Genomic DNA, 26464 nt, shown 5'->3' with positions numbered 1-26464 from the left:
TGTAAAGTAGATAAGAAAAACAGTTCTCAACAAATTATAACAATGAAAAAGCACTTTACGCCCATTCCCCCGCCCCATTGCACCCAATATCGCCAAATCACCAAATCACCAAATCACCAAATCACCAAATCACCAAATCAAAACGAAAACGCCATCCAATCCACATGAACACACAAGACCAGTCGATCTCGCCGACATGGTAGATTTTACCACCCCACAAAAAAACAGTGATGCATTTTCGCAGCTCGTCAAGAGCCTAAATGCATCCTTTGGAGTGGAAATCCCCGATCCGGGCATTGATTGGTCTCCCCGCGCGTGGCAAAAAGCGGAACGCAAAAGCCTCCCATGGCTCAGCCTTAAGGCTCTCCGTAAACTATTCGTCCGCGACGCGGAAAGAGTTAATAGCGTCATAAACGACTTCGAGGACTGGATTGCCGGGCGATCATCAGCTTTCCCAACCGCCTTTCAACCCGGGCCATCCAATGGAACCCGGGGACGCAAGCGGAGCGAGGAGCCGCAGGTCCTCGGAGATGCGGAGAAGGAAGCGAGAAGAAATTATTTGATGGAGTTAATACGCGATCAAAACTACCTGCTGGATGGCGGGGGTGTCAGTTTCAAGGCAAACCGGGGCACAAGAGACAGGGAAATCGGCATTGAGGCGGAGAAGCAGAGAGCTGAGTCGCCCAAGAGACGGAGAATTTCGTCTGATAACGACGATGATGATTTTCATACCGCGCCCACATCGCCGACTAAGGTCGATGCGGAGGTGGCTATGCCGCCGCCGCCGGGTGTTGACCTTAGGCGGTTGGACGCTGCGCTGGCCCAGGCTCAGACTCTGCTCCCGCTGGGTCAGAATGGTGGTCATCATTCCAATTGCAGGGATGACTATAGATATGAGCATCGTGATCCCAGCAAGGGAATGACCTTCTTTGAGAAGCTGCAGCTCGGACAGAAACAGCCCCGATCATTTGACAGCACAGGAAACGATACAGTCATGACGAGTTTCTCCACTGTTGCTGGGAATTCTGTCTTTTCGTCACGTATTGGAAGGTCTTTTGATACTGAACTCACCGATCCGGCCGATGGGATAGCTACTCAGTCGACGACATATGCTGACTCTGTGGTGGAGAGCTTTCTTCTCGAGCATAGCCATGACGATATCAACCCCACACTGGGTGCGCGTGACATGATTGTTGACAAACTCCGACGACTAGGACCTTTCTCGGTGAAACAGAATCTCCCAGAGACCATTCCACTGCGATATCGATACGAGCTGGAGCGTGTTGGACGCGCATGGGGCGTTCCGCTCAGGCACATGTTCAACCTGGAGAAGGTTCCGTTCAAAAGCCTTGCTGAACTGTACTCATTTTTTGAGCAGCATAGATACCGGCAAGGAAAACCCATCCCCGAGAGACCGTCGGCCCGAGCTTGGGAAGCGGCTGTCGGGGACTTCAAAACCGAGAGGCACTCGGAAGTGATCGCGATAACGGGTGAAATGAATTGGGTCGGGATCGAGGAGGGGATATTCGATTTGAAACTCAACCCTCTTAAAGCGGAGAGAACATGCCGGTTCCACCGCCGGTTCGGGTCAGATAGATTCATGTCTTTGACTATCCCTGCACCATCTCGTCCGCCGCGCGATATCGGATCGCCCTCTCAACCTTCACTTCTCCGCGAAAGTATGGGCGAATGGCTCACACGCACAGAGCACCGATGTCTTGGCCGAGTCTGGCGAGCATACCTTATTGAAGAAGTCAAGAGTAAGAGTAAGAAGAAGTCTGAACCTAGATTTCGCGTTGAGTTTTTCGCTGTCGACGGTGTCGATTTCTTTCGACATTCGGCTTTTACTTCCTCTATCAAATTTGCGCCACCTCAACAATCCAGCGATGAACATACCCCAATGTCGGTGGATGACCTTTTGGAATGGCATATGCCGCAAGAGCACAACGCAGACCAGAAAAATCTCAAGCTCTTCCAGCGGCTTTCTCTTGGGCTTTCGAAGACATTTGTTTCGGTTTCTTTGAAACCGACCCAGGTGCTTCATATGAAAGATGATCCTAAATGGGATCAAGTGATGAACGATGGCTGTGCACTCATGTCCAGACCACTGGCAGTTCGAATCTGCAAGGTACTTGGCATATCGGGGTATACGCCAAGTGCCTTCCAGGGTCGAATTGCCGGCGCAAAGGGCCTCTGGATGGTAGATCAGCAGCACCCGAAATCGCAACACCCCAGTTTCTCCGAGAATGGTATGGATGGTATTTGGATTGAGATCTCGGACTCCCAATTGAAAATTCACCCGCACCCACAATATTGGGAAGGCCTATTTGACGAAGAGAAGTTGACTTTCGAAGTCGTTAATTGGTCCAAGTCTTTGCACCCCGTTGCTTTGAATCTCCAGCTGCTGTCAATTCTGGAGCACGGCGGGCAGGTGAAAGAGTATGTTGCCGAACTGACGCGAAAGGGACTTGAGGGTATGGCCAATGAACTTGAAGAGGTCTTACAGTCCGATAGCAGTATTCTCTGTCGCGGGTTCGTACAGAAGATGAAGCCGACCGGTGATGGAGCGAAAAGCTTCCGGCAACTGGACAGCTGGATTTTCGATGATGCGGAGCATATCATTCGTCTTTCAGAGGCTGGATTTTGTCCCCAAAGCTTTTTTCCGCTTCGAAAAGCTATTCATAAGCTCTTCAAGCATTGCTTGGAGGCGCAGGTCGAGCGTCTGCATATCGAGGTGCCGCTTTCGACCTATGCATACTGTATTGCGGACCCACTGGACGTCCTTGAGCCCGGCGAGGTGCATTTCGCCTTCTCGACTAATTGGCGAGACCCAGAGGGGACGTTTCAACGGACCCATCTGATGGATATGGATGTTTTGGTCGGCCGTTTACCCGCCCACGTTCCATCTGATATTCAACGGTGCAAAGCCGTGTATAAGCACGAGCTGAGCCATTTCCAGGATGTAATTGTTTTCTCGCGCAAGGGCAAGATACCCCTTGCCCATATGCTATCTGGCGGTGATTACGACGGAGATACTCCCTGGATTTGCTGGGACCCAAATCTCGTCGACAATTTCCAGAACTCGAACTTACCAGCAGACTTGGACCTCGCCGCCGAACATTTTGGCTTGACAAAGCATAATAAATCCATGTCACAGATGAATTCTACCGAGGATTTCCTTCAGAGCGCCTTCGAGTTCAATCTACATACGTCGCTTCTAGGTCGATGTACCATCGAGCATGAGAAAATCGCCTACGATGAATCCATCGATAGTTCGCGGGCGAAAGAACTTGCCTGCCTTCTGAGCCACCTTGTCGATGGACGAAAGGGCGGCGTACTCTTATCAGAAGATGCCTGGAAGAACTACCGTAAAAAAGTCAGCCCCCGACCACGCCTGTGGCCCGCATACCGCGAGAAAGAGGGGGACCGCAAGCCAAAGCGAAGCAACATTGTGGACTACCTCAAATTCTACGTTGCCGAACGACTAAGCAAGCAGATTTTGACGGACATGGAAGCCAAATTCCCCATGGAACAAGGATTCCGACAGATCGACCCGGACCTCATCCGCCCATGGCGTGAGACTCAACTGCGCGCAGGAAGTCAGCTCGACAGCGAACTACAACAAATCCTTCGAGAGATCCCGGCCGGAATCGAGGAAAAGAGGAATACTTGGATGACACTGAAAGCCGAGAACGAAAAATATTCGTTCCGCGCCCAACAGGCCGTGGATTTGGTTAGCAGTCTCCAGCCGTCTGCCACGTCCAATCACCCGCTTGTGCATACATGGCAAAACAGTCCCCGGGAGTGGCAGCGTATTCTCGCGTCTTGCTGTTACGAGAGATTCGGGCACCATCTTTTCACGTGGTTTGCGTTCGGGGATGTGTTGTGTGATCTGAAGACGGAGACTTCGCCCTCGCGTCGCATGAGTAACGTCATGTACTCGTGCTACAAACTGAACCAGAAAATGGTTACTAGTCTGACGGCCAGTGAGCTACCAGCTAGCAACGTGGGGAGCGATAGCTTCGGCTTCGGCCTCGGCGACGGCGACGGCGACGAATATGAAGGAGAAGATGCTATTGAGGCCTTACTGTTGGTTGGCAAGGATGATGTGGGGTACCTTGATGGACTGGAGGATGGATCGACCATCCAATGAAGGATGAGCGTGATGCACCCTCCGTACGGATATTACGTGCCTGTCCATATGTGCACATAGCTGTGAAATGTTTTCCGCCGAATTTACGAATACATAATGAGACTATTTTTTAGATATGATCAGTACAGTGCATATGCGGTTTGAAGCACGGTATCAAACTGCATATGCACTGTACTGACCATATCTGGAAAACGGTCTCATTCTTGAATTTTCTCTCAATTTTTCCCATGATCAATAATAATCAATAATATGGACGATCTGATCCTGACTTGACCAATCAAGGGTGATGGCAGTTGAGTGATCAACTCAGCGTATAGCAAGGTACCTCGAATCAGTCTTTGGCTTAATGGTGGAACAAACTCGCAACTAGACCCCAAAAGGACATAGCTTGGACCCCGCGCTTCACATGCTGGAACTGAACTTCTCTGGCGAAGGCCGACTCAAGTGCCGATTTCATTTCAACCTTCCTAATTCGTATATGGGTCTTGTTTTGCAGGTTGATCCTAACCGACCGTATAGTATTCCGTACAGTATTTTGTCTATGTTTTAAGAGATTCAAGTGTTTTCCTACTCTTACACAGGTCGAGTCACATGTGTCAACGGGACAGAGTTCTCCGGTTGGGATTCGAATAGATTTCATAGTATTTTCCTACAGATTCAAAACTCTCACAGGAACTCGGCACTTTTAGAATTATAGTTTTTCTTTTTATAAATTTTGCGATTTTTTTCAATTTTTCAATTTGGCGAGGGAAGATAGGGAAGGATTTTTTGTTGGGAAAATGTTCATGTGAAAAGGTACTTGGTACATTGGCCTGTCACACTTAGTCAACTGCTTTCACGTGAAGATCCTTACAATATGGATGCGCCGAACGCGACTCTTGCCACTCTCTATGCTCAACCCAGAAAACCTCCAAATGCCGTGATGGATCTCGACTCTCATCCAGACGATCGAACTCGTCGAGCTGCCAGTGTCCTATCTATGGACGACCTCGAGGCTGCGCAAGCTCTTGAAGGCCTTCGTACCGGTACGTTCAACTCCGAACTCGGCCCTGCCCTACACTCCTTCGGCCGCCATTTGTTAGCACCTTCTATATCAACTGGGATGAAATACTGCATTTCTACCATCTCGAGCGTTGCAGTGCTCCTCTTTCTACGGCAGCGAAAAAAAAAAAAATGGAATATAACATATCCGGCTAATCATTTGTCCCATAGAATACGGACAATCACCACGAACATCAAGGCAAACAATCCCGGGGACAACGCCGAACTCTACACAAACAGCAGAGCCGCTTCTCTCGCTGCTCACATCCTCACATCCTTTAATTTCCTCCGCTATTAACGGGTCCGTATCCGCATACGCAACCTCCAAGTCCTACTCTGCACGTTTCAAGTCCAGCGCCGAGTTTATCGAGCGTAATATCGGCTCACCGGTCGCGAACACGGTGGGCACGGTCGGTCGCAAGACTGGAGTTGAAAGTGGTCTGCGCTGGGCGCTGCAGCGCCGAGAATCCTCACAGGACTCAAACCATACTAGCAAGCGCCGGAAAGTGAACGGTGAAACCCCGTCGGATATGGATGTGGAGAAGGGTCCAGATGAAGCGATGGTCCAGAGCCAGAACCAGAACCAGCCACGGACACGAAGCTCTTCTGATCTATCCATGGCCGAGACGCTTCCTCCGTACGACGAAATGCGGTCGCCGCGCTACGAAGAGAAGCCCGGACGACAGACCCCGACTTGGCAGAGTCGACTGGTGATTTCAACATCGGGTCTAGGTGTGGCCATGAGCGAAGAGTCACTCCGAAGCCTGACCTATTGTTTGACCTGGTTACGCTGGGCAAACGGCCGACTCGGCAAGGCCATCGTGGCGCTTCAGAATGCGCTGACGGAATGGGACAACCAAAAGAAAAGCCAGTCGCAGCAAAGCGACCTGGAAGGCGGAGAAAGTGCGTCGCTCTTGACACAGCGCATCCAGGCCGTCAAAGCCGACGTGCTATCAACGCTGAAGCAGGTTGTCGACGTCGTATCCAAATATGCCGGCGGTGCGCTGCCAGAGAATGCCCGCCACTTAGTACGACGACACCTGACCTCTTTGCCCCACCGATTCCAGATGGCCAGCACATCGCAACCACCACCTGGTTCCGTAGAGGCCTCTTCAGATGCGACCGTTGGTGCGCACCGAATCCTCGTTCTGGCCAACGAAAGTTTGGATATTCTTGGCCAGGTTAGCGGGGTAGTCAACGACACCCTTGTCAGTGCTGAGCACTGGTGCGAACGGCTTGGGCGCAAGCGCCCCGACAACAAATCCGCACAGGATGCGGAAAAACAGAATCCTTCTGCGACTCCGGACGCTCAACCGTACGGAATGGATGTTAAGCAGCCTTTGGCTCTGGAGCCTGAGCCTGCTCCTCAGGAGGACGTGCAGATGGCTGGAACTACGAAAGTCTGATTGATACCCTGGTGGACCGCCCTTTCCTTATATCCACACTCTCTCTATATTTTCTCCTTTCCTTTTTCATTTTTTTTGCCCATTTTTTATGTGTCTTGACGGTACTTTATGATTGATATCCAATAACTGTTATTATGCACTCTTTTTATAGTTGTGCAACCGGGAAATATTTGCACTCAATTGGATTTTTGGCGCTTTTTCGCCTGGGCTGGATTCACTTTGATTCGTCCTTTTCATGAAAAATAATTTATTGTTGCTTTTTTTATATCCTACTAGTTTTCAACTAGATGAATATATCTAATATTTCTATTACTGTCAATTGATTACTTTGAATTTCCACCTGCCAACTTCAACTTCCAGACAACATTGAATTCGAGTGGCCAGCTGGCCCGTTTCTCTTGCTTTCAATGCTCATATTTAGTCATCTAACCTCAGCATGTCTTCAGTTGCCCAGCTGGATACTCTCACTTCTGTTCCAGCAAAACACAAGATAGACTGAGAAGAGTTTAATTCTGACTGTTTTCGATCCATACCACTATCAGATTCACAATCCGGCAATGTTTACCAGCAGGAAGGTCAAACCCAAGAATCGCAGTATGCTAGTCATATCGATGTCATCAAACACAATTAGTCGTTATTGCTCGTTGAACATTCAGAACACAAAAACACTCGTTTACAACAAAATGTCTTGTCTACGGTCAGGGAACTCTGAAAAGAGAAACCCAGACAGAGAACCAGTCCAGAGTCTAGCTGTGGGCAGCCCGACAGATGAGAGCACCGATATGAAAGCAATCATCACAGAGAGTTATCTGAAAGGCCTCGGCCAGCTGAAGGCTAGAATTGATTACTCTGGCCTTGCATCTGCCTGTCAGATAGCTCTCGAAGGGCGTGGGCCTCCAGATTTTAAGGACCAGGTGATAGCCACTATCACCTGGCAAGCAGTCCAACTACAACGTGTGAGTCAACTGCTAGAACTTCTAGCAAAGCAAGGATTCATACAGCATATAGTGGACCAGGTGACAATCGATCGTGCGCTCAAAAACCACAAAGAAGAAGTTTTTCCCCCCATGGCAGACAGGTTTCTAAAGAGTGACAAGTCGGTATCTCTCACGAACCCCCCGATCGAAGGTCATGTCGGTGTACACTTTGACGACGCAGAACACCTGCTCATGGGAAATACGGTTACAATATGTTACTATTCCCCGATAAGTTTGACCTTGATGGCATGGTGAAAGAAGTTGTCACGTTTTTGGCCTGATTGGTGTATTTTTAGTTGCTAGCCTGTCTAATGTTCCCAACAACCAGATTTTCTATGTGCATAGAGGAGCAACCGACATGTAGACCACTAGATACCTGATCTCCGACGTCTTGCTAGTTACTGGAAACCCATTTCAAGGCTGTTGAATTTGAAAGTAAATATTACCGCTCAATAGATGTATCGGAAGCTATGTATGAATCACATTGATTGTCAGCAAATTCAGCGCATGGCACCCTTGAGCATACATACATGTATCTCTGATTTTATAATGGGAGCGGATCAAAAGGATGATAAACCAAACTCACTTCAAGTTTTCTCGATCTGTCAAATCCAAAAATGCAGTAGAGTCCAAGTCTCTGCCATCAAGCCCTCCCTCCATTTCAGACTGAATACGGTCGCGTTTCTTATTTTCCCACCGAAGAAGAAGGCCGAGGGTAGTAATGAGACAGGCTTCAATCAGATGAGAAACAATCATAGACCAGATGCCCAGTTTGTATGTGGGCCTAGAACTCGGTCAATGTCATTTCACACTCGGAATAGCATTGATAAACATGTTGTGTAACGTATAAACTTACGATTGATCGGTTTTATAGAAGAACGGGCCTGCGATGTTTCCGGTGCAGTATCCAAGGAAAAGGACCGCGTTGGTGACGACTTTCTTTGTGTGACCTGATCGCCAAATTTCAGCTGTTAGTTGGGCCATGTAGTCTGAGGTTTCTTGAAAACAATCAAAGGCTGCAAACATACCCGCTGTATTCGCGATTTGCATACTCAAAATAAGCACGAAGGCAGCATTGTATGGCCCAGTAAGATAGTAACAGATGAGTCGGCCGACGTGATGATCCGTTGGTACGAAACACAAACCGAAGGCGCCGGCCAGATTTGGAATTAAGAATATAAGAACAAATACGCAGCGTCGATTCTCAAAACGATCGTTAAGGAATACGCATGTCAAGATGGAAAGGGCGATGAAAATGCCATATGGGATCTAGAGAATCTATATCAGCTCCAAACAAATATACCAGATCAAGAAAATTCAAATACCTGCAGGATAGTTGTAATCAAAGTAGAATAGCCAAAGCCTTTGATAATGATTGTACCAAAATTGGAGATACCACCATTGGGGACATTGCCTAGTATAGTTGTCAATGACCATTTCAACAACCAAAGTGCTTCTCACAGACATACAAACAACACCCAAGATGAAGAACATGTAGAGCTTATAATCCATGAAAGCTTCGAGGATCTGATAGGGCTTCAAATGCTTATTTTCCACGCCAGTTTGGTTCTCTCGAATGCGCTCAACCGCAATTCGCCGTTCTCGTTTGCTAAGACCACGAGCACTGACAGGTGAATCCGGAAGGAAGATGAACATTACGATGCCCCAAGTAGCGCATAATGCACCGCTGATAGAATAGAATCAGCATATGTTTTTCTCCAATTTTGAAGCGCTAAAATTGACAGACATTATAAGGAACTCGTATTTCCAAGACGGCAAGGCACCTCGAATATGGCCAATGCCATAACCTAACAACCCACCCAGCGCGATACCAATTCCGTTCGCCGTATACCATAGTCCAATACGGACGGGTTGTTCGCGACGTGTATACCACATACTCGTGATGAGCATAAATGCTGGATCCGAGCAAGCCTCTGCAGCTCCGCCGAGGGCTCGGAGGGCCGCAAGAGTTTCGAAGCTGTTGCATGCTGCCTGTGCCATGAGAAAGACTCCCCTATTAGGATTGATAGTCAGCTTGAATTGAACCTGGCTTGTAATGAACATATTCATATTCCACTTACCACATGAAAATGTTCACGCCGAGGTATTTTCCTAAAAAGATTACTTAGAGAAAATTGCAACTTTCTAAAAGGGCAGTCTGAAGAAGATACCAATCGGAAGCTTCTGCATCAGAAAGTTGGTAGGGAATGCCCAGACCAGAAAGCCAAAGTAGAAGATGCTGCTCAACCAGTTATACTGGGTTCCATGAAGATGGAGGTCCTCTTGAATATCGAAAATTGCCGCGTAGCTCAATGTTGTCTGTATCAAATAAGTCATAATTCAAATGAGATAGCCCGGTCGCATAATACTGGAAAGCAAAGTTGATATCATGCAACCTTGAAACTGACCTTGTCAATATAAAAGAAGGCATAGCACACAGCTAAATACGGCAAGATCATCAAATCGATCTTCCACAGGATCCTTCGAGCTTCTGCCGGATCTATTTCCTCGTGCAGCTCATCTGGATCATCGAATAGTGCCATGGCGGTATCGCCGTCTTTGGATTTGGCGGATTTCCATTTCATCTGACTTCCGCTGGACTCGGCATGCGTTACGGTGGGCTCATCCATTGTATCTGCTTTCGAAGCAGTAACTGGCTCTTGGGGGCTGTCGTCCATCATTGTCGCACGATGGACTTCAACGTGAAATACCCACAGGAAAAGGATGAAGAAGCAAGGGGGCTGTTGTACTTATCAAATAAAGAAGAAGAGAAGAGCTGCAAACTTATGCATGGGTGATGTCGGCTCTTAATAAGAACTCGGCTTGTTCTAGGGGGTCATGTCTCGCAGACTGTGCTTTTCTTACGCGAGCATGTAGTATGATCTGCCTTTGTCATATTTCTCCGCAAGTTTGAAAGTTTGAAGAAGCGGGGAAGTCCCTGCTTTGGATCATCCTAGCGCGAAAGCATAGAATAGCATGTATGGGGTGAAGATATGCGAGTTTGTAGCCTTGGCTGACTGCTGGACTTCTCGGAATTCGTCCGCGATGGTGAACCCATTCTAGAGACGATGCCAAGTCCTCTGAAGGTATTTTTAACGCATTGTTGTTCTCACTTGTTTTCGTGATAGGACCAGATCATTTGACTTTGGATTCGAGAATTGGAATTCGGACTTGATCCGATTCTCCGGGCTGTTGTCCGCAGGGAGAGATCAGTGCATGATAGATGCAGCAAGGGCTAGCTTACCTTGGCGCTTTGAATGGCCAGCAGTAGGTGAAATTGGCGAAACAAAGGGCAAGAGATAATCTAGATGACGTTTGGACATGGACAAAGTCTTAGTTAGTACCTATAGCGGGCAAGCGGCGTGGGGAACGCGGGGAATCCGGGGTTTCAGGCGCCTGGGTGGAGTTCTAAAGCATACTAGTATGCGGGGAAGAGTAAGTCCACTTTGTTGAGCACTGGGGTGAAAAGAAGTGGTCAGATTGAGTGCCTTAAGAACAAGTTGTATTATTTTCACTTCAAATTATTTTCACACTATATACTTTTATAGATTTCAGGTCCACTTTCGACGACTATTTTCGTCGCGCTTCTTTCAGAAACACCTATTACATCTTGCTGTGAGCGGACCATTTTAGAATTGATCTACCTCCGGTTGAAGTTGAGGAATCGAGACTATAAGTTCAATAAATTTAGCAAGATAACAAGGTTGGAGGAGGAGGAAGGGGGGAGGGGAAGTACTTACTGCCAAGAAAAGTATGATCAAGTTGGATGCAACAAATGCAATGAAAATTCCCAGATCCCGCCATCTGTTGTTGAAGCTCATTTCATATGTTTCGTAAAACTGATCTCCAACTTTATACGCGCAGTACTCGCAAGTCTGCGTGGCATTGTCTAGCAGGTAACCAGCTCCTCCATTCTCAAAAAAGGAAGCCATATACTCACCACAGGTCTGATTGGCTGGAGCAGTGAACTGGTTGTACTCAGAACTCGTACATTCGACCTTGCGTCCATGGAGCTCAGTCACGACCATGCCACTGATTAGTCTGGTGAATGGATCAAGCTGGTAGAGCCAAGAACGCCAGAACTTCGGCATCTGGGGTCTGGGGATAGTGACACCACAGAACAGGGAGAAGATGATGACAATTGGCGGGTTCAGCTGCGAAGCAATAAAGCTATTGGGTGTCGAGGCTGAAACCATTTGGCCCAAAGTGACGGCGAAGAACTCGGTGATGAGAACCATGAGGAATTGGTAGCCTGCTCGGCTGGATTCGGATTGGAACCCAGGGATATAGTAGAGTGGCAAGAAGAAACACACGGCACACAGCAAACTATAAGGGATCTCGGCAAGGACCATTGACAGCGCGAAGGCAAACTGACTGTAGGTTTTGGAGGCGGATTCACGGTAGAAGATCAGTCGGGCCATGTCAAAACGCGGCTGGACTTGTTGGAGAATAATGGCTGGAAGTACAGTAACGTTAAAGACAACGAAGACACGGTACTGTAGAGAAGAGCGAGAATCGTCTAGCTGGCGGAAACCAAGCCCGGTAATTAGAGCCAGAGCAACATGGGTAAACAGCCTAGTAAAGCCATAGTTCCGGGATCTCCAGAAAGAAAGGAAGGTTCGTCGGCCAACCACTTTGATCTGATGCCACATAGGCGATGCATACTCCTTCTCGACAAGCAATCCGACCTCATCTGCTTGATCTTGGTTCAACTGAGCTCGGTCCGCTTTGATTTGAACGATGTCTTTCTTCAATTGCACCAGTTCAGATGATGTTCGCCAAATGTCACCCCAATCGCGATCGCCAATGCGTCGTGTTTGCCCTGCACCGATAGCATCTAGCATCCACTCGGCAGGGTTTGCATCCTCAGGGCAGTCGGCGCCGTTCTTATAGAAATAGTCCCGCAGAATTTGAGAGTCGTAACCGATTTCACCAAAGTATACACACTCGCCGCCTCTTTGGAGAAGCAAGAGTCGATCAAAATTCTCAAACAATGCTGAGTTGGGCTGATGAATAGTGCAAAGGATAGCCTGTCCAGCCGTGGCCAGTTTCTTCAGGAATCGAACGATATTAAAGGCCGATTGACTATCAAGGCCGGAGGTAGGCTCATCCAAGAAGAGAAGAAGCTCGGGCTTTGCTGCCAATTCGACACCGATGGTTACCCTCTTTCGTTCTTCAACGGAAAGGCCAGTTTCCGGGGTCCCAATGATTGCATCTGCCAGGTTCTCCAGTTCCAGCAAGCCGATGATTTCTTCAACATAGGCATACTTTTCTGATTGTGGGGTTTCAAATGGCTGTCGAAGATCGGCTGAGAAGCGCAATGCCTCTCTCACGGTTTGCATTGCTTCATGTGTGTCCAACTGCTCAGCGTAGGATGTGCCGCGCTGGAATGCAGTACCAGGGGGCCTGCCGTCTACAAGAATATCTCCTGAAATAACACCAATATTCTTCCGTGCTGCCAGAACATCCAATAGCGTTGTCTTGCCTGCACCTGATGCGCCCATCAGAGCTGTCAGTTTACCTGGTTGAACATATCCGTAGACAGAGTTCAGAAGTTGACGAGTTCCAGATGGCACAGGCACTTCATAGCAGACATCCTCCCAGGTGAAAACTGATTTCGAGGTGATCTGGACATTAGTTTCAGTTTCCACGGTTTTGGTTTGACGGTTGGCCTTCTTTTGCGCCAAGGCATCGTTCAATTCCTTCCGCTCCTTATTCTCTTTTTGGTAAAAGGTAATTGTTTTCCCTCCAGCGTCAAACTGAACAGCTTCACCAAAGTACAAGTTGCTAGCAAGGAAACCGACGATGAGTGCTGAACTTAATGTTAGTCTAAAAGGATCACTTCAAATATGAATGGTTTGCATTGTAGAATTAACATACCAAGCATAATGCCGAAGTTCCGCCATAAATCAGATTTGTCATAGCTGAATGTTTTGGCAAGATAATTAGACCCAGGAATGATGTCGGAGCCTGATTCTCCACCAGCAAGAGTGCAAGCTTGATGAGCAATATCATCGTAACCGGTACCATGAGGAACCAACGACTCTGATACGCATGTCATTGTCAGGCGGCTGAACTCATTGATCATCAACGATGAGAATCCAAGGCCGAAAGGATTGATATAGAAAATCCATCGCAGCCATACCTGACCACTGGACCATTGAATCAAATAACCAGATGTCAATACAAGAAGGGTAATCATCACCGCTGCAAACTTCATCGCATAGTCAAAGTCCGGGCTAACACAACCGATAGTTCTGAAGAACACGGTCATACACACGTATCCGCTCAGCACGAACAGGACAAATGTGAAAAATGCACCAACTTCCAAGGCTAGACCACACATGAAATAGACAATGATGCTGAAGACCAAAATCCTGAAAGCTGCGAAAGTAGTATCCACAAATATTTGCGCCAGGAACAAAGCACTTGGACGGTAGAATGTAAATGAACGATGTTTATTGACAATTGAACGGCCCATCATCGTAGATGCAAGTTCTGCAAAGGCTTGGAATCCATTAAACAACATACTGATGAACAGAAGACCACCTCGAGTAAATGCACCAGCACTAGTTTTCGGTTGTTTCAGCCACACGGTACCGAGGATAATGGCGATACCGGTTGAAGTGACCCAGGAGACAGTCAAAGCAAACTTATCTTGCCATTTTATCAAGAACTGACGTTGCATCAAAGCCCAAATTTGAAGATGGAATGGAATCGAGTACACGGATGACTTGGGGGTGTACTTGCGCTTTGCTTCTTGGTTGGCGAGTTCGAAGTCATCGAAGATTTTCTTGTCATGCTGGATCTGTGCACGATAGGACTGCATTTCTTCATCGAGTTGCTTGTTATGACTTGATTGCCTGAAGGACTCCACCAGAGCCTCTGGTGTCGATGGCACATCTGCGGCGCTTCTTCCATCTTGGAATTCTCTCTCGAAAGGATCTGTGCATCCGGTGAGATAATCCGGTGTTGTCTGTCGGGGCTTCGCGCGGAAACCAAGGCCTTCAAAATAGGCACGTGCCTCATGAATAGGGCCGAAGAACACAGATCGTCCACTATCTATGACGAGGACCTTGTCAAACTGGTTGTAGATGGACTCAGAGGCCTGGTAGAGAGAGACAAAGGTGGTGGTTTTGTAGATGTTGGTCAAAATTCGGAGGGATTTGGCAAAGTCGAGCGCAGTCGACGCGTCCAGACCACGGGTACTGTTATCCCAAGCCAGCACTGTGGCACTAGTGGTCATCATCTCTGCAATACTCACTCTCCGGCGCTCACCACCACTAACTCCGCGAATGAACTGGTTGCCGATGACAGTATTGGCTGTGTGCTCAATATTAAACATTCGGAGCAGCATCTTGGTCACCTTCTCCTTGAACTCCGCCTTGCCCACGCCATACGGACGCTTTCCTGGGGTTTTGGTGTCCAGAGCAAACGCGAGAGTCTGAGAGACAGTAAGAGTCGGGTGGTGGATATCATCTTCTTGGTTGTATACGGCCTCGCCTCGGAATCTTTTGGAAAATGCGTCTGATTCAAAAGGGCCATATAATACTTCTCCATCGACACCGGTGTACCCAGCACGTTGGTTGGCAATAACTTTCAGAAAGGTTGTACATCCTGAGCCAGGTCTTCCCAAGACCAAGACCATTTCTCCCGGTCGAGTCAACCCGCGAAACCCCTCCAAAATGTTGTATTCTTTGCCCTTTTTACCCCAACCGAAAATATCCATGACGGTTTGAGGAACATTAAAGAAATCAATGATTGCATCCGGGAACGTCTTGATAAAGGTCTTTACACCACCAACTCCACGAACAGATAGATTGTCCCATATAACGCCTTTCAGAGATATGTTAGTGACGGCAAATACTCCAATTTCGGAGAGAAAAACGCACCAATATGCTTATCCTTGATGCCGGCCTCATCCTCAGCAGCACGATTGCCCCGAAGAGCCGTCTCCAAATCCCAGGTGTCGTCAGAGCCATTCGAGCTTCCAGCCTTTTCTTCATCGACAGTGGCCGTCGGCTTAGATGCCCGAGACGCATGTTTTGATAGTCGACGAGCTTGATGCGAGATACTGGAAAATTGTCTGTTCAAGTCCGAGAAATCCTCCTCTGCCTGTTCGACATCAACTCCAGTCTGTACTGACGTTACACCTTGCGGGTTAGCGATACGAATTTCCTCGCGACGTTGCTCATAGCTCAGGGAATCCACATCAGAGTGGTTGCTTCCTTCTGGCGTGAGAAACTTTTCTTCAGTCGTGTCGAAATCCGATGATGCCTGCATTTTGTCTTTTAGGGGAAGGTGTTTTTTGGGGTGGAGAGGAGGGATTTTCAAATGTTGGTTTCGTTTGGGCTTTATTTCCCGACAAAGCTCCAACAAAGCCGAACAGCTCAGGTCTTTTCTACCGCCCCTGGGTAGTAGGAAGATATAGTTTAGAAGCACCTCGGTTTCCTACCAGGCAGGAGCAGATCAAGGCCGTGAACTCTTGGGCATCAACAGGATTAGAAAAGACAAGGATGCGAGAAAAAAAAAGAAAAAGAAATGGAAACGAAGGAACCAGGCCGAAAATTAGGTTAGTGCCAAAGCCAAGATCCAGTCAACAGGCTAACGCCTAAGTCCGTTAAGGATGGTACGTCGCCCACTGGACTGTCCACTCGGCTCCACATTGGTCCATGATCCGAAATCCTTGTCTGAATCTCCGATACATAACGAAAAACCCGCATGTTGAAATGGCGGTGATGAGTCAAAGGGCGGAATTGGCACGTTGCCTTGCAGGAAATTTTGACTCATCATGACGGAGAACAAGAGAGTTCCGATGGCATCGAAGGCTAACCCCGGGAAATGCACGAGGTACCAAAGGTGGGGACAGGTGGTGGTGGGCAATGTGGGCATTGGCGGCAACTTCCGGTGATATATGCCCGTGTTGGATTTGTCAGGGCGGGGTCCTAATTGGGTTTGGGGCATTTGCAGTAAACCAGAGGCAGAGAGAGGGAGCACTTGAGTGTATACTTTTTGCATGTAACTTGATTCTAGTCTTGTCAAATGGCACAACCCAGAGCCCCGTTTCGCTTGTGATGTTTTTCCCCCCTAAGAAACCTTTGTCTGTGGGGCTCATGTGGAGCAAGTCTCGACTCCAAGCTAAAAGACAGCTTATCGAGGGTCCTTCTCCACAACAGTAGTCTGGGCCTGTCATGGTCTTGTCTTGTTTGAGTGCTTATGTGGTTATGGAATAGGCCGATATTGCGGGAGAAATTCATGCATATACGGGTTCGGCAATATGCAAGTACACAACCTCGGGCAACAATGCAGAAGTCGCGTGGCTTTAACTGGTCGCGTTTCGGCAACAATAAACAGTCGGAATTGCCGAGTTGCGGCAAACCCAAGGTAGCGCTGGAACATGGCTTTTTACATATTAATGTTTCTATACTGATTATTTCATAATTATGTACCGTTCAAGGACAAAAAAAAATTTTAAGGAAATAACTAGTTTAACCGCGGGGGTTGATACATATAGTGGCATTGGCATGTAAGTTGTAACAGTAGGTCCACCTTCATGGTGCGAGAGCCTGAGAGCCTGAGGTCGCCGGTTTCCCAGCTCGCCCCGTTATCGTTTTCTTTTTCTTTCAAATGTTTTGTCTTTCAATGTTTTTACCATTGATCGATCTTCTTGACCCTGCTAACATTTGAACATTTGAAGAATGAAGATAGAGAGAGAAATTTTTTTTTTTGATCGTCATTCCAATGGCCAGGTACTCGTTTATGTATTCTGTGATCTCTGCCATTCAATATTTACAGTCGTCCAGATAAGCCCAGTTTCAACCCACCAATAACCTCCTTGGCAGCCCGTTCACCACTACGAACAGCGCCTTCCATGTAGCCCTTCCATTCGCCCGCTGTCTCAGTCCCAGCAAAATGTAAGTTGCCGGTCGGCTCACGCAGCGCGTTGGGTCCGAGCGAGTCCAAAACGCCAGGAGCCAGGTGAGCACATGGGCAACCATACCCAGCTGGCTCATCCTTGCTCCACTCATATAACACCATTTCCACAAAGTCCTGCTCGATTGTGTCCTCGGCCCCGAAAAGTGCACCTAATTGCGCCAAAAGTTTACTCTGCCGCTCTATATGTGGCTGAGCAGCCCATTCTTCAGCCTGGGGCCCACACATGAAGCATGTAAGGACATATTCTTCGTCAACTAGACTGCAGGAATCGCGAACGACGGCCGCAGGGCCAATAAATGATTGTGCTAGACCACAGAAGCCCTTGGCTATCCAGAAGGGAGTTTTGAATACCATCATAGCCTTGGTGTAATACCCGTAGCTGGCAGATTCGGACCAGGCAAGCTTTCGCGGGTGAAGGGCGGGCTCAAAGGAAATTGTCTTTAGCACGGGGCTTGGAACAGTAGTCACGACCTTATGCCCTCGATATATAGTGCCATTTGCAGTAAAAATGTCCACCTTATCACCCTCCTGGCGAACTTGCTTCACCGCAGTATTGAGTTGGATAGTGTTCGGTACAAGGGCCTCGGCCAGCTTCTTGGAGAAAGATTGCGTTCCTTGTCGAATTCGCAGATGCTGACCTCCTCCTTTGCGGTCCGATCGCATCTGCAACAATCCTCCCCCGGACTTGCAGTAGTTGAGGAAGAAAAGGGCGGAGATGTCGCAGGGGTCGATGCCGAGCATCGCCCGCGTCCAAACCGTTGCAGTCAGGAAAGCTTTCTCGGATGCATTGTTGGACCGGAGATAAGCCTCGAATGTCATACTATCGAGGCGCGTGTCGTGAGGGTCAAATATATCTACAGCTTGGCAGTCTGTCTCGGTCATATCGCGGATTCGAATAACATCATCAATGGAGGCGGGGTCAAACTAATCAAACAAAAGCCTAGGTCAGCCAATTTTGAAAATGTTTCCGAAGTTCTGAACTTGTACATGAAATTTCAGGATTACCTTTGGGATTTCGCCATATGCAAATGCTGAGATAGTACCGTCCAAATCTTGTAGTGCGCAGTTTCCTGTTGTGTTCTGCTCAATAAGCTCTAATCCTAATTGTCGCGCAAGCCCGATCATGCGTGTCTGATTGACATCGTTGATCCAACCAGCACCAAGCTCGAGAATACCACGGCCGCTAGTCGTAGGCTGACTCCAGGTTTTGCCCCCCACGCGATCACGGGCTTCGAGAACAACACAGGACAGTCCAGTACGAGAGAGTTCGTGGGCAGCTGTCAAACCAGCTAAACCAGCACCGATAATGACAACGTCATAAATCTTAACCAAAGGTCTGCTTGTCAGAGTCGGTGGGATGGATTGTTTCGGAGGGCAGGCAATTAAAGCCTCGACTTCGAAGAGCCATGTAGGGACTGCCAGTTGAGAAACTGGGACAAGGGTCACTGCGGGCCTATGGCCTCCCAGAAAACGTTGGACTGGACGTGTATGTTTGCACGCTCTGGGGTCGTAATTGACGGTATATATCGTGAGTTTGGCAATATCTGTGACTCGGGCCCCGGATGCAATTATCACACGGCGTAGATTCACAAGGGCGAGATGGATCTGGGATACGTAGTCGTTTGGGACATGACCGGACTTTGTGACCCCGGCTTGGCCAGATACATGGACGAGACGGGTGTTTGGGGCTGTGATAATGGCAGGGGCGTAGTAAACTTTGGACGTGTTCGGTAGATCCAGAATTTCAAGGTGGCGCCCCATTTTAAAATCTTAAGCTTGGAAGGAGATGAAGCACCGAATATTCAAAGCATGGGTCAATGGATGTGCTAAGTGAATGACAAGGCTGCTGAGAAAAACCTTGAGGCCTGCGTGGCGTGCATAAATTGCAGTTCACTGTAAAGTGCCAACATGCAAAGAGCGACAGGGCCAGGTTATATGAAATTGCAGGCAGAAACTGAGCGTTAAATCCAATGCAACTCCACCTCGTAGGATTGTCGATCAATATTACTCCAGTTCATGCAGCCCACTTGATCCTGAGATGGTAATCGAATCCGGCCTAACAGCAGGACCCAGCGAAACCCAACCAATTGGCGGGGGGCGAGTGGAGGAGAGCGCGGGGAAATTGATATGGATATAGTACGTTATCAAAGGCCTGATATCTTCTGTTTCTCTTTCCCTTTTCTCTGTATGTATTCAAGCCAATCTGAATTTATTCTATTAAATAAACAGACAAAGATATTTTACAAATCTTATTGGTTGGGGGGGTCTCCCTCAGGTGGTATTTTAGGACCATTTTCTCGGTTATAGCCACTTATTAGTAGCCACTGGCAGATCCACGGGCAGGACTAAAGCAAGACTTGATTCAATCTAACTACACAACATGGTTTGGATTGCCTAGATCCATGTTCTTTGATGATTTCGTATCTATCATTCAAAATCTGTCCGGCCGAAGCAAGGTGAGGAATTTCCTCATTGTTATCCACCGGGGTTCAAAGTTGGGTTTGAAAAGGCAATCCATGGGTTTTTGTATAAAGTAGCGCCGCCCCAGAGCCCACACACCTAGCCCAGCTGGCGAGGTAGCCTACTCTCCTACCTTATTTCCTTCCCTTATGCTTTTCCTTCTTCTTTTCTACCTTATTCAAATTGCTTTTTTGTCTTTCATTCTGTTACATAGTAAAATTTACAGACCTTGTTGGCTCAGGTTATCTCTTCATTTTGGGACCTTTTTCTCAGCTTCAGACGCCTAAAGGCGATCGGAAGATAAACATCAGCAATACTTGGAGAGAACTAGAGTCCTAGACATCTGGAATAAGAATCGTAATCCAAGTACACAAAACCCACTTTGTTTAATTAATGAATACTAGTGCCAGAAGGAACCTGTAATTAAATACCATAACATGGCGTATCAAAATACAACACGTGGAGATAAGGGAACGCGTAGCTTAGTCTTTGACTCTTCACGTTCAGGGCAGATCGACATGATTCAAACAATGCCGACTCCGGGCTTTGAAACTGGGCCCGAAATGATCAGCAGATGATCAATGTCTAGTATCGGATCTGCGTCGTCTGTCTTGACTCTCTAATAGTACATTTCAGAGCCCGCATTGGCACACCACTTCCTCACACTGTTTAGACAAGAGTCTGCAATCTGCAATCTGCCTCTCGCTTCTGCTCATTAAAACCTCACCACAGCTCTACCATTTGGATCTAGTCCCGCTTATTTACCTATCCCAATCGCCTCGCGTCGATTCTCACCCATACCATCTGGTTGCGAAACAAGGAGCCGGGGAACCCGCTCCTGGGAACTCCTACTAGCTCCGGCCCCCACTCCTCCCCGACGTTCCTCGGTAGCAAGTTTGCAACCCACCCTTGGGATGTCCATGGCGAACTGATACTACGGCGTCCCTACAGATAAGTCTTGCTCTGTGGAAGTTTCGCTCATATTTCCGAATTCAAGAAAAATACACAATCACCTGGCTTTCACATACTTGATAGTCAGACGAAGCGGTGTAAATTCTCAAGCAAGATCAACCCAGATCCACAAGAACGCCGGAGGGATCAATATCGTGTCCGTGACAAAAGTCGGAAATTACCAAGGGCAAAGCAAAAGGGGGTTGCGATCAAATCTATGCCTGAATAACATGGATCGTCGCTTACAGCCAATGCTTCTTCCCAGGATTCATTCCGGGGTAGTATTCTACATTGTTTCAACCTTGGGCGATTGCCCACGGAGTACTCCGTACATACACATCCATGGCCTCCTCTCGCGGGGCTGATCTGCCTTATTTCACAGTGGCTGAGATCCACCCGAGAGCTATTTCTGTACTCCGTGCAAGAGGTACGGCTGAGAATCCCTGCTAACGCATGCGGCTAACCCACAATCGTTCAATCACGATCATCCGGCTCAATAGTATCTCCAAAAACGCGCAATCGCCCGAGTCCATACTAGCACTCATTTTATCTCTATGGTGTAGCAAGATAAACCCCCGTTTCGCGTGATTCAAAATAGTTGAACTATTCCACAGGAGATCTTAGTACTATCATAGCCCTTGGACAGCGCCTTTCGACCGCTCCAATGGACAGGATGCTTGCAGTGGGGTCTTCGCCGGCGTGGAAAAGTGCCCCAAAGCTCCTTCGGGGATTAAAAGGATCTTGAATCCCTTTCTCAAGCTCGAAGCTTCATTACCATCTTTTCATTCATCATACAATTGTCTGTCATCTTGCATATTCCCCCAGGCCCTTCACTCATGGATCCTTATGATGTCTTCCCGGAGTCCAAATTCCGGCCTCTCCACGAAGTTTTAGTGGCAGTATACGCTACCCGCCCAACAATCCATTGTGCTTTCATGGAGAATGATGATAGCCCCTGCCGAAACACCGTGGAAAGCCGGGATTCGGAGGTTGTCAAGGATTGGATTGAAAAAATATCCCAATGCTTGATAATGTCCAAGAAAAATTCTCCGCTCGATAACTTTCTTTTTCAACTGGCCCATTATTGCCTTTGCGACCACCATGCTGGAATGGCCAAGGAGGGGCTGAGGTATCAATGGGTTCGCGATTTCGAAAACAGATACCTGGTAGCCGAATTTACTTCACTTTTGACGGCGAACTTCCGATGGCCACCACCTCCAAGGAAACTCGAATTCATAGCCCACCGACCGAATTGCGCGTCTAGCAAGGGTGTTGAAACGCGGCTTGAAAAATATAAGCGAATCGACAAACTGCTAGAGAAAGCCCTCAGTCAACCCGACAAGAATTATGTCTATGTGATATCCTCACCGGAGGCACCAGGGAAACTTAAGATCGGGGTTTCCGGCACTCACCCAGACGAGCAGCGAGTCATACAGCACAGCAAATGCTACCCCGATTCCAAACGAATCAAGGTTTGGTCGGTAACCAGGTTTGCCTACCGCGTGGAACAGCTTATCTTGGCCCAATTCGAAGAGAAGCACTTCAAGCTTCATGAAAAGTGCTGGGTATGCCTTACGTCCCATCAAGAATGGATAGAGGTTGACGAGAAAACTCTCTTTGATCGCATCGACGAATGGGATGAATTCTTCATTGACCGAGCCCATAAAATCAAATCCATATATGATAAAGATGGCAAGTTCAATCCCGCGGCAGGAAGACATAGTCCTCATCGGAAAGAGAGCCCTAAATGTGATGATATCAGTCCTAATACTGTCGGCAAATTGAACTGGAAAGCAAGAGGAAACAGAGGGAAATCTCCGGAAATCCTCAAGAATTCTACTCCTGTGAAGAAGAGTGGCCGTTCACGCTCAGTGACCGCAGTGGAAGATAGTCCTGCCAAGGACATTGATACATCCGATAGCGACTCTCCGGGAACACCTGCGGAGGAAACCCCTACGAAGAAGGGCCGCCGTTTATCATCGCGCCGAGGAGCTCTGCTGAATGATAGCCGCGTTCCAAGCTCCAAAATTCGCATCTACGCGACCAGAAGCCGTGGAAGTTCAATGGATCCTGACGCTGTCTTGAATGAATCCATGAGGAAGATGGGGTTGGCCGACTGGACTGCACAGCCTATGGAAGAACCAGTACACGAAAAACTGTGTACTTTAATGTGAAATTGATGTACAAGGTTAGTACTCCTTACGTACTACGGGGTATGAACATAGCTGTTCTCCTCCTGAATCTTTAGCTAGGTAGCTCAAATCAGTGGTCTACTTTCTCCGCTCAACTTTACCATGATCTCATCCAATCGGGTGCACATGTGAAGGGCGACACTCAATTTAGAAATGAAGACGTCAAAAGAAATATTAAAAACTGGTAGTCCAAATGTTTGCACATAAACCACACTCCAAGCCCCTATCAGCCAAGTCTACTCCGTACATATTCAAATGTTGGAAATTCTTTAACTCATTACACAGTACAAAGTACGTCATGCTACATGAGAAATTACAGGTCAGGCACATAAATAAGATGGCTGGGAAATATTTGAAACGGGGGCTAGCCGAGCTGGTTGGTAGTACAGAACGTATTTTCACCCTTGTCAAGCGAAGCCGATCATGCCTGTACAGGGAAGCGACTGTTCAAAGTTCTGAATGAACTTCAAGGCCCAAAGATCGTCAAGGCCCCACCAACAGTTTTCGATCCTGAAATCTCGATTGCTCAGGAGAAACGGGCGACAATTGAAACGGTTCCCTTGGCGCTTCTCAACTAATCTCACGTACCCACTTGACTACCGGCCCCAACTGGCCCAGTGCGCCGTCGTTTGAGAAAGACTCCACAAACCGGTCCGTACTTACGAAGCATGCAAGAACATGCACGATTTTCGTGGCGCAGCTGTAGATACAGTGCCTTGTGGTACACCGCCAAATCACAATCCATCGGGGGAAGTCATTCAGTTAGGTCAGTCACACGGTGATCTTGTCCGACCCCACGTCTGACCCCACGGAAGTCGCAGAAATGCGCAGATCCAATTTACGAAAACAATCTGAAAGGAGTGTTTTCTCCGATCTCTTAGTCTGGCTGGTCGAATGAGCTGTGCTGGTTGCCATGTGAGCTTTTCGCTTCTTACTGCATGCGCCCGGTAGAGAAAAGCAAGCATATTCGTTTAGCTCCACCAAGGCCCGCAATTTCAACATGCGTCTAAGCTACTTTTCTGAGCACCCTCGTGGACTCTCTTTCTCTACGACTTAGGACTTAGAGAAATGAGACTACCCAGTCCGAGATCTAGGTCGAAACTGCCTTGTTTCCCTTTTCTTAAACATGTATCATCCACGGTTGCTTGTGAATTGGAACGAGCCGTTGCTCTATAATTGCAACAATGAGAGGCCGTTACTCTTACGATTACGGTCGTCGCAAAATTTTATCGTCGGGGCTGTCGCGTTGTCCTTCTTCACTGTAGGCATTTGATGTCTTATTTTTGCGCGTGAAGAAAAAGCCGAAACTAACGCAGATTGCCAGGATGTCTTTCTACACGCTATGGTATGAATGGATAGTATATCCCACAAACTCAAAACCATGCTCTGACACTGTCCAGATGGTACCTATCATGCCCACGGCGCTTGTCTCTCGAGCTGGAGTTCTATTAGAGGATTGTGCGTACAGACAACTGCCTGGATTTATTGCAAGGGAAGCTTATAACTTTTTCTTTATCCAGGCGAATATTGGAATAGCGCGTTGCTGCTTTCAGAGGCAGTATCTGCGCTTCTTTTCACCCCAATACTCGGTTTCTTCCTCGATTTCTCCGCGAATCGCCAAGATCTGTACCTATTCGGCCTCGTCGTCCTATCAGGATCCATGACGATATTCCTAACCGCCAACTGTGTGATGTGGTTTATTTACGCAAAAGTGTTGCAAGGTGCTGCTACTGCAATGTTGACCGTTGCCGGTCTCGAAATTTTAACCGAAGCTGTGGACAAGCACCAGATAGGAGAGATGATTGGCTATGTAAGCACCGCTATGATTCTCGGATTCATCTCTGGATCCCCTTTGGGGGGTATAACCCTTGAGCTTGGAGGATACTACACTATATTTGGGATAGCTTTTGGACTCATCGGTCTTGACATGGTCTTGCGAATCTCGATCGTTGAGAAAAAGGTTGCTGCGCGCTGGCGTTCGCTGCCTGAGTATTGTCCCTACAAAGGTCATACTTATACTTCGGGATATTTCTCCTGTGAAACTATCTTTAACGGGGAGAATGCCTCTCAGAATATTCGGACTAGTAGCTCGCTCGCTCTAGTGAAGCTTTTACAACAGCCGCGGATCCTTATTAGTCTGTGGGCTGTGATTATTAGCGCGCTGATAATGTCTGCCCTCGATGCAGTAAGTATATGGCCCTCTGGACTATTCTGAATCTATGACTGATCGATCCTGCCCAGACACTTGTTTCCTTTGTACAGGAGATGTTCCATTTTGGTGCGTTAGGGTCTGGTTTGGTTTTCATCCCGGTGGCCTTCACAGGACTTTTTCAACCATTCTTTGGTATGTAGCACCTGTTAAGAGGCATATGACTAAAAGTGACCCTGAGTCAATCTGGCTGACAAAATGCTTTCTAGTATACCTTTGCAAGCGATTTGGATGCAGAACCATGGCATTTGTTGCCTTTGCGGTTCTATCACCGACGCTGGTATGTCTTCGCTTAACAGAACAAGACACGACATTCGACAAGTCAATTCTTTGCCTCATTCTACTTGGCATTGGACTATGCGTCAATCTTGCCGAGCCTGCTCTAATACTGGAAATCCAACGCGTGCTCTATGATATAGAGATCGAAGACCCGTCGCTCTTTGGCGAGAATAATGCGGCTTCGCAAGTATTTGGTCTCCAGATAATGGCACGTCTGGGAGGGTTCGTGCTTGGACCCATCCAAGGTGGCTTTATCTCGTCATATTATGGGTGGAATGTGATGACGACTGGGCTGGGTGTACTATCCCTACTGACGGCGGTACCCATGCTCTGGCTTAGTGGTGATTCGAGTGCCCAAATGAGTGGCGATGAAGATGCAGAGAGGCAGCCTCTACTTTCTGCATAAAGATGTTTGATGTCTTCTTGATGCATTTATGACCTTACGGATCAAGCGATGATTACGACTACGACTATGACGACGATCCATGGATGATGGCCATCATGACAATGATGATGAGTGCGACTATGACTGGGGTTCCATTTTTTCTTGATATACCCTATTTTTGATGATTTGAATGCGAATATTCAAGAGAATAAATAGCATGGGTGTATTACGGATTGATCTGACGAATCCATGATGATGAATATGATAAATAGTAGTAACTAGTAGATCAAGTTAAGATAAACTAAGCCCCACATGATTGGAAGAACGGCCCGTGACCGGAAATGGAACTGATGTTGATTGGTCACTTGTAGAGCAACACCTGGAAATTCACAAAATCGAGTATTTAGTTCAGAGAAACTGCAAATGAAAGGTATCACCTACAATCTACTAGTATATGCTTCAGCCACATGCAAAC

The 26464-nt window shown here is 47.7% G+C and overlaps 8 protein-coding genes across 8 annotated transcripts; 5 read left to right on the top strand and 3 right to left on the bottom strand.

Annotated features, from left to right (window-relative positions):
• Nucleotides 1–196: 196 nt before the first annotated feature.
• Nucleotides 197–4153, top strand: N7466_000932 (RNA dependent RNA polymerase; the record flags this gene model as incomplete). Its single annotated transcript, XM_057160330.1, has 1 exon — nucleotides 197–4153. The coding sequence occupies one exon, from the start codon at nucleotides 197–199 to the stop codon at nucleotides 4151–4153; it is 3957 nt and encodes a 1318-aa protein (XP_057026578.1).
• An 856-nt stretch (nucleotides 4154–5009) lies between these two features.
• N7466_000931 (putative clock controled protein (Ccg-8)) lies at nucleotides 5010–6600 on the top strand (the record flags this gene model as incomplete). The annotated part of the gene is made up of 2 exons (XM_057160329.1): nucleotides 5010–5178; nucleotides 5366–6600. 2 exons carry the CDS (start codon nucleotides 5010–5012, stop codon nucleotides 6598–6600), a joined length of 1404 nt encoding a protein of 467 aa, XP_057026577.1.
• A 683-nt stretch (nucleotides 6601–7283) lies between these two features.
• On the top strand, nucleotides 7284–7693 carry N7466_000930 (uncharacterized protein; the record flags this gene model as incomplete). Its single annotated transcript, XM_057160328.1, has 2 exons — nucleotides 7284–7556; nucleotides 7679–7693. The coding sequence occupies 2 exons, from the start codon at nucleotides 7284–7286 to the stop codon at nucleotides 7691–7693; spliced, it is 288 nt and encodes a 95-aa protein (XP_057026576.1).
• A 466-nt stretch (nucleotides 7694–8159) lies between these two features.
• N7466_000929 (putative MFS allantoate transporter) lies at nucleotides 8160–10258 on the bottom strand (the record flags this gene model as incomplete). The annotated part of the gene is made up of 9 exons (XM_057160327.1): nucleotides 8160–8361; nucleotides 8434–8545; nucleotides 8606–8846; nucleotides 8903–8991; nucleotides 9047–9264; nucleotides 9325–9591; nucleotides 9659–9689; nucleotides 9749–9896; nucleotides 9986–10258. 9 exons carry the CDS (start codon nucleotides 10256–10258, stop codon nucleotides 8160–8162), a joined length of 1581 nt encoding a protein of 526 aa, XP_057026575.1.
• A 959-nt stretch (nucleotides 10259–11217) lies between these two features.
• On the bottom strand, nucleotides 11218–15860 carry N7466_000928 (putative ABC transporter; the record flags this gene model as incomplete). The annotated part of the gene is made up of 4 exons (XM_057160326.1): nucleotides 11218–11247; nucleotides 11318–13389; nucleotides 13458–15413; nucleotides 15470–15860. The coding sequence occupies 4 exons, from the start codon at nucleotides 15858–15860 to the stop codon at nucleotides 11218–11220; spliced, it is 4449 nt and encodes a 1482-aa protein (XP_057026574.1).
• Nucleotides 15861–17366: 1506 nt separating this feature from the next.
• Nucleotides 17367–19274, bottom strand: N7466_000927 (putative flavin-containing amine oxidase; the record flags this gene model as incomplete). Its single annotated transcript, XM_057160325.1, has 2 exons — nucleotides 17367–18437; nucleotides 18519–19274. The coding sequence occupies 2 exons, from the start codon at nucleotides 19272–19274 to the stop codon at nucleotides 17367–17369; spliced, it is 1827 nt and encodes a 608-aa protein (XP_057026573.1).
• A 2486-nt stretch (nucleotides 19275–21760) lies between these two features.
• Nucleotides 21761–23098, top strand: N7466_000926 (GIY-YIG nuclease family protein; the record flags this gene model as incomplete). The annotated part of the gene is made up of 1 exon (XM_057160324.1): nucleotides 21761–23098. One exon carries the CDS (start codon nucleotides 21761–21763, stop codon nucleotides 23096–23098), a length of 1338 nt encoding a protein of 445 aa, XP_057026572.1.
• A 1144-nt stretch (nucleotides 23099–24242) lies between these two features.
• N7466_000925 (uncharacterized protein) lies at nucleotides 24243–26010 on the top strand (the record flags this gene model as incomplete). The annotated part of the gene is made up of 6 exons (XM_057160323.1): nucleotides 24243–24377; nucleotides 24441–24461; nucleotides 24517–24574; nucleotides 24637–25301; nucleotides 25358–25460; nucleotides 25535–26010. The coding sequence occupies 6 exons, from the start codon at nucleotides 24243–24245 to the stop codon at nucleotides 26008–26010; spliced, it is 1458 nt and encodes a 485-aa protein (XP_057026571.1).
• Nucleotides 26011–26464: the final 454 nt, after the last annotated feature.

The sequence above is a fragment of the Penicillium verhagenii genome, assembly GCF_028828195.1.
Source record: "Penicillium verhagenii strain IBT 33310 chromosome Unknown utg000002l_segment0_segment0, whole genome shotgun sequence".
In the NCBI taxonomy this organism is placed as follows: domain Eukaryota; kingdom Fungi; phylum Ascomycota; class Eurotiomycetes; order Eurotiales; family Aspergillaceae; genus Penicillium; species Penicillium verhagenii.
This window is presented reverse-complemented; position numbering and strand designations above follow the sequence as displayed.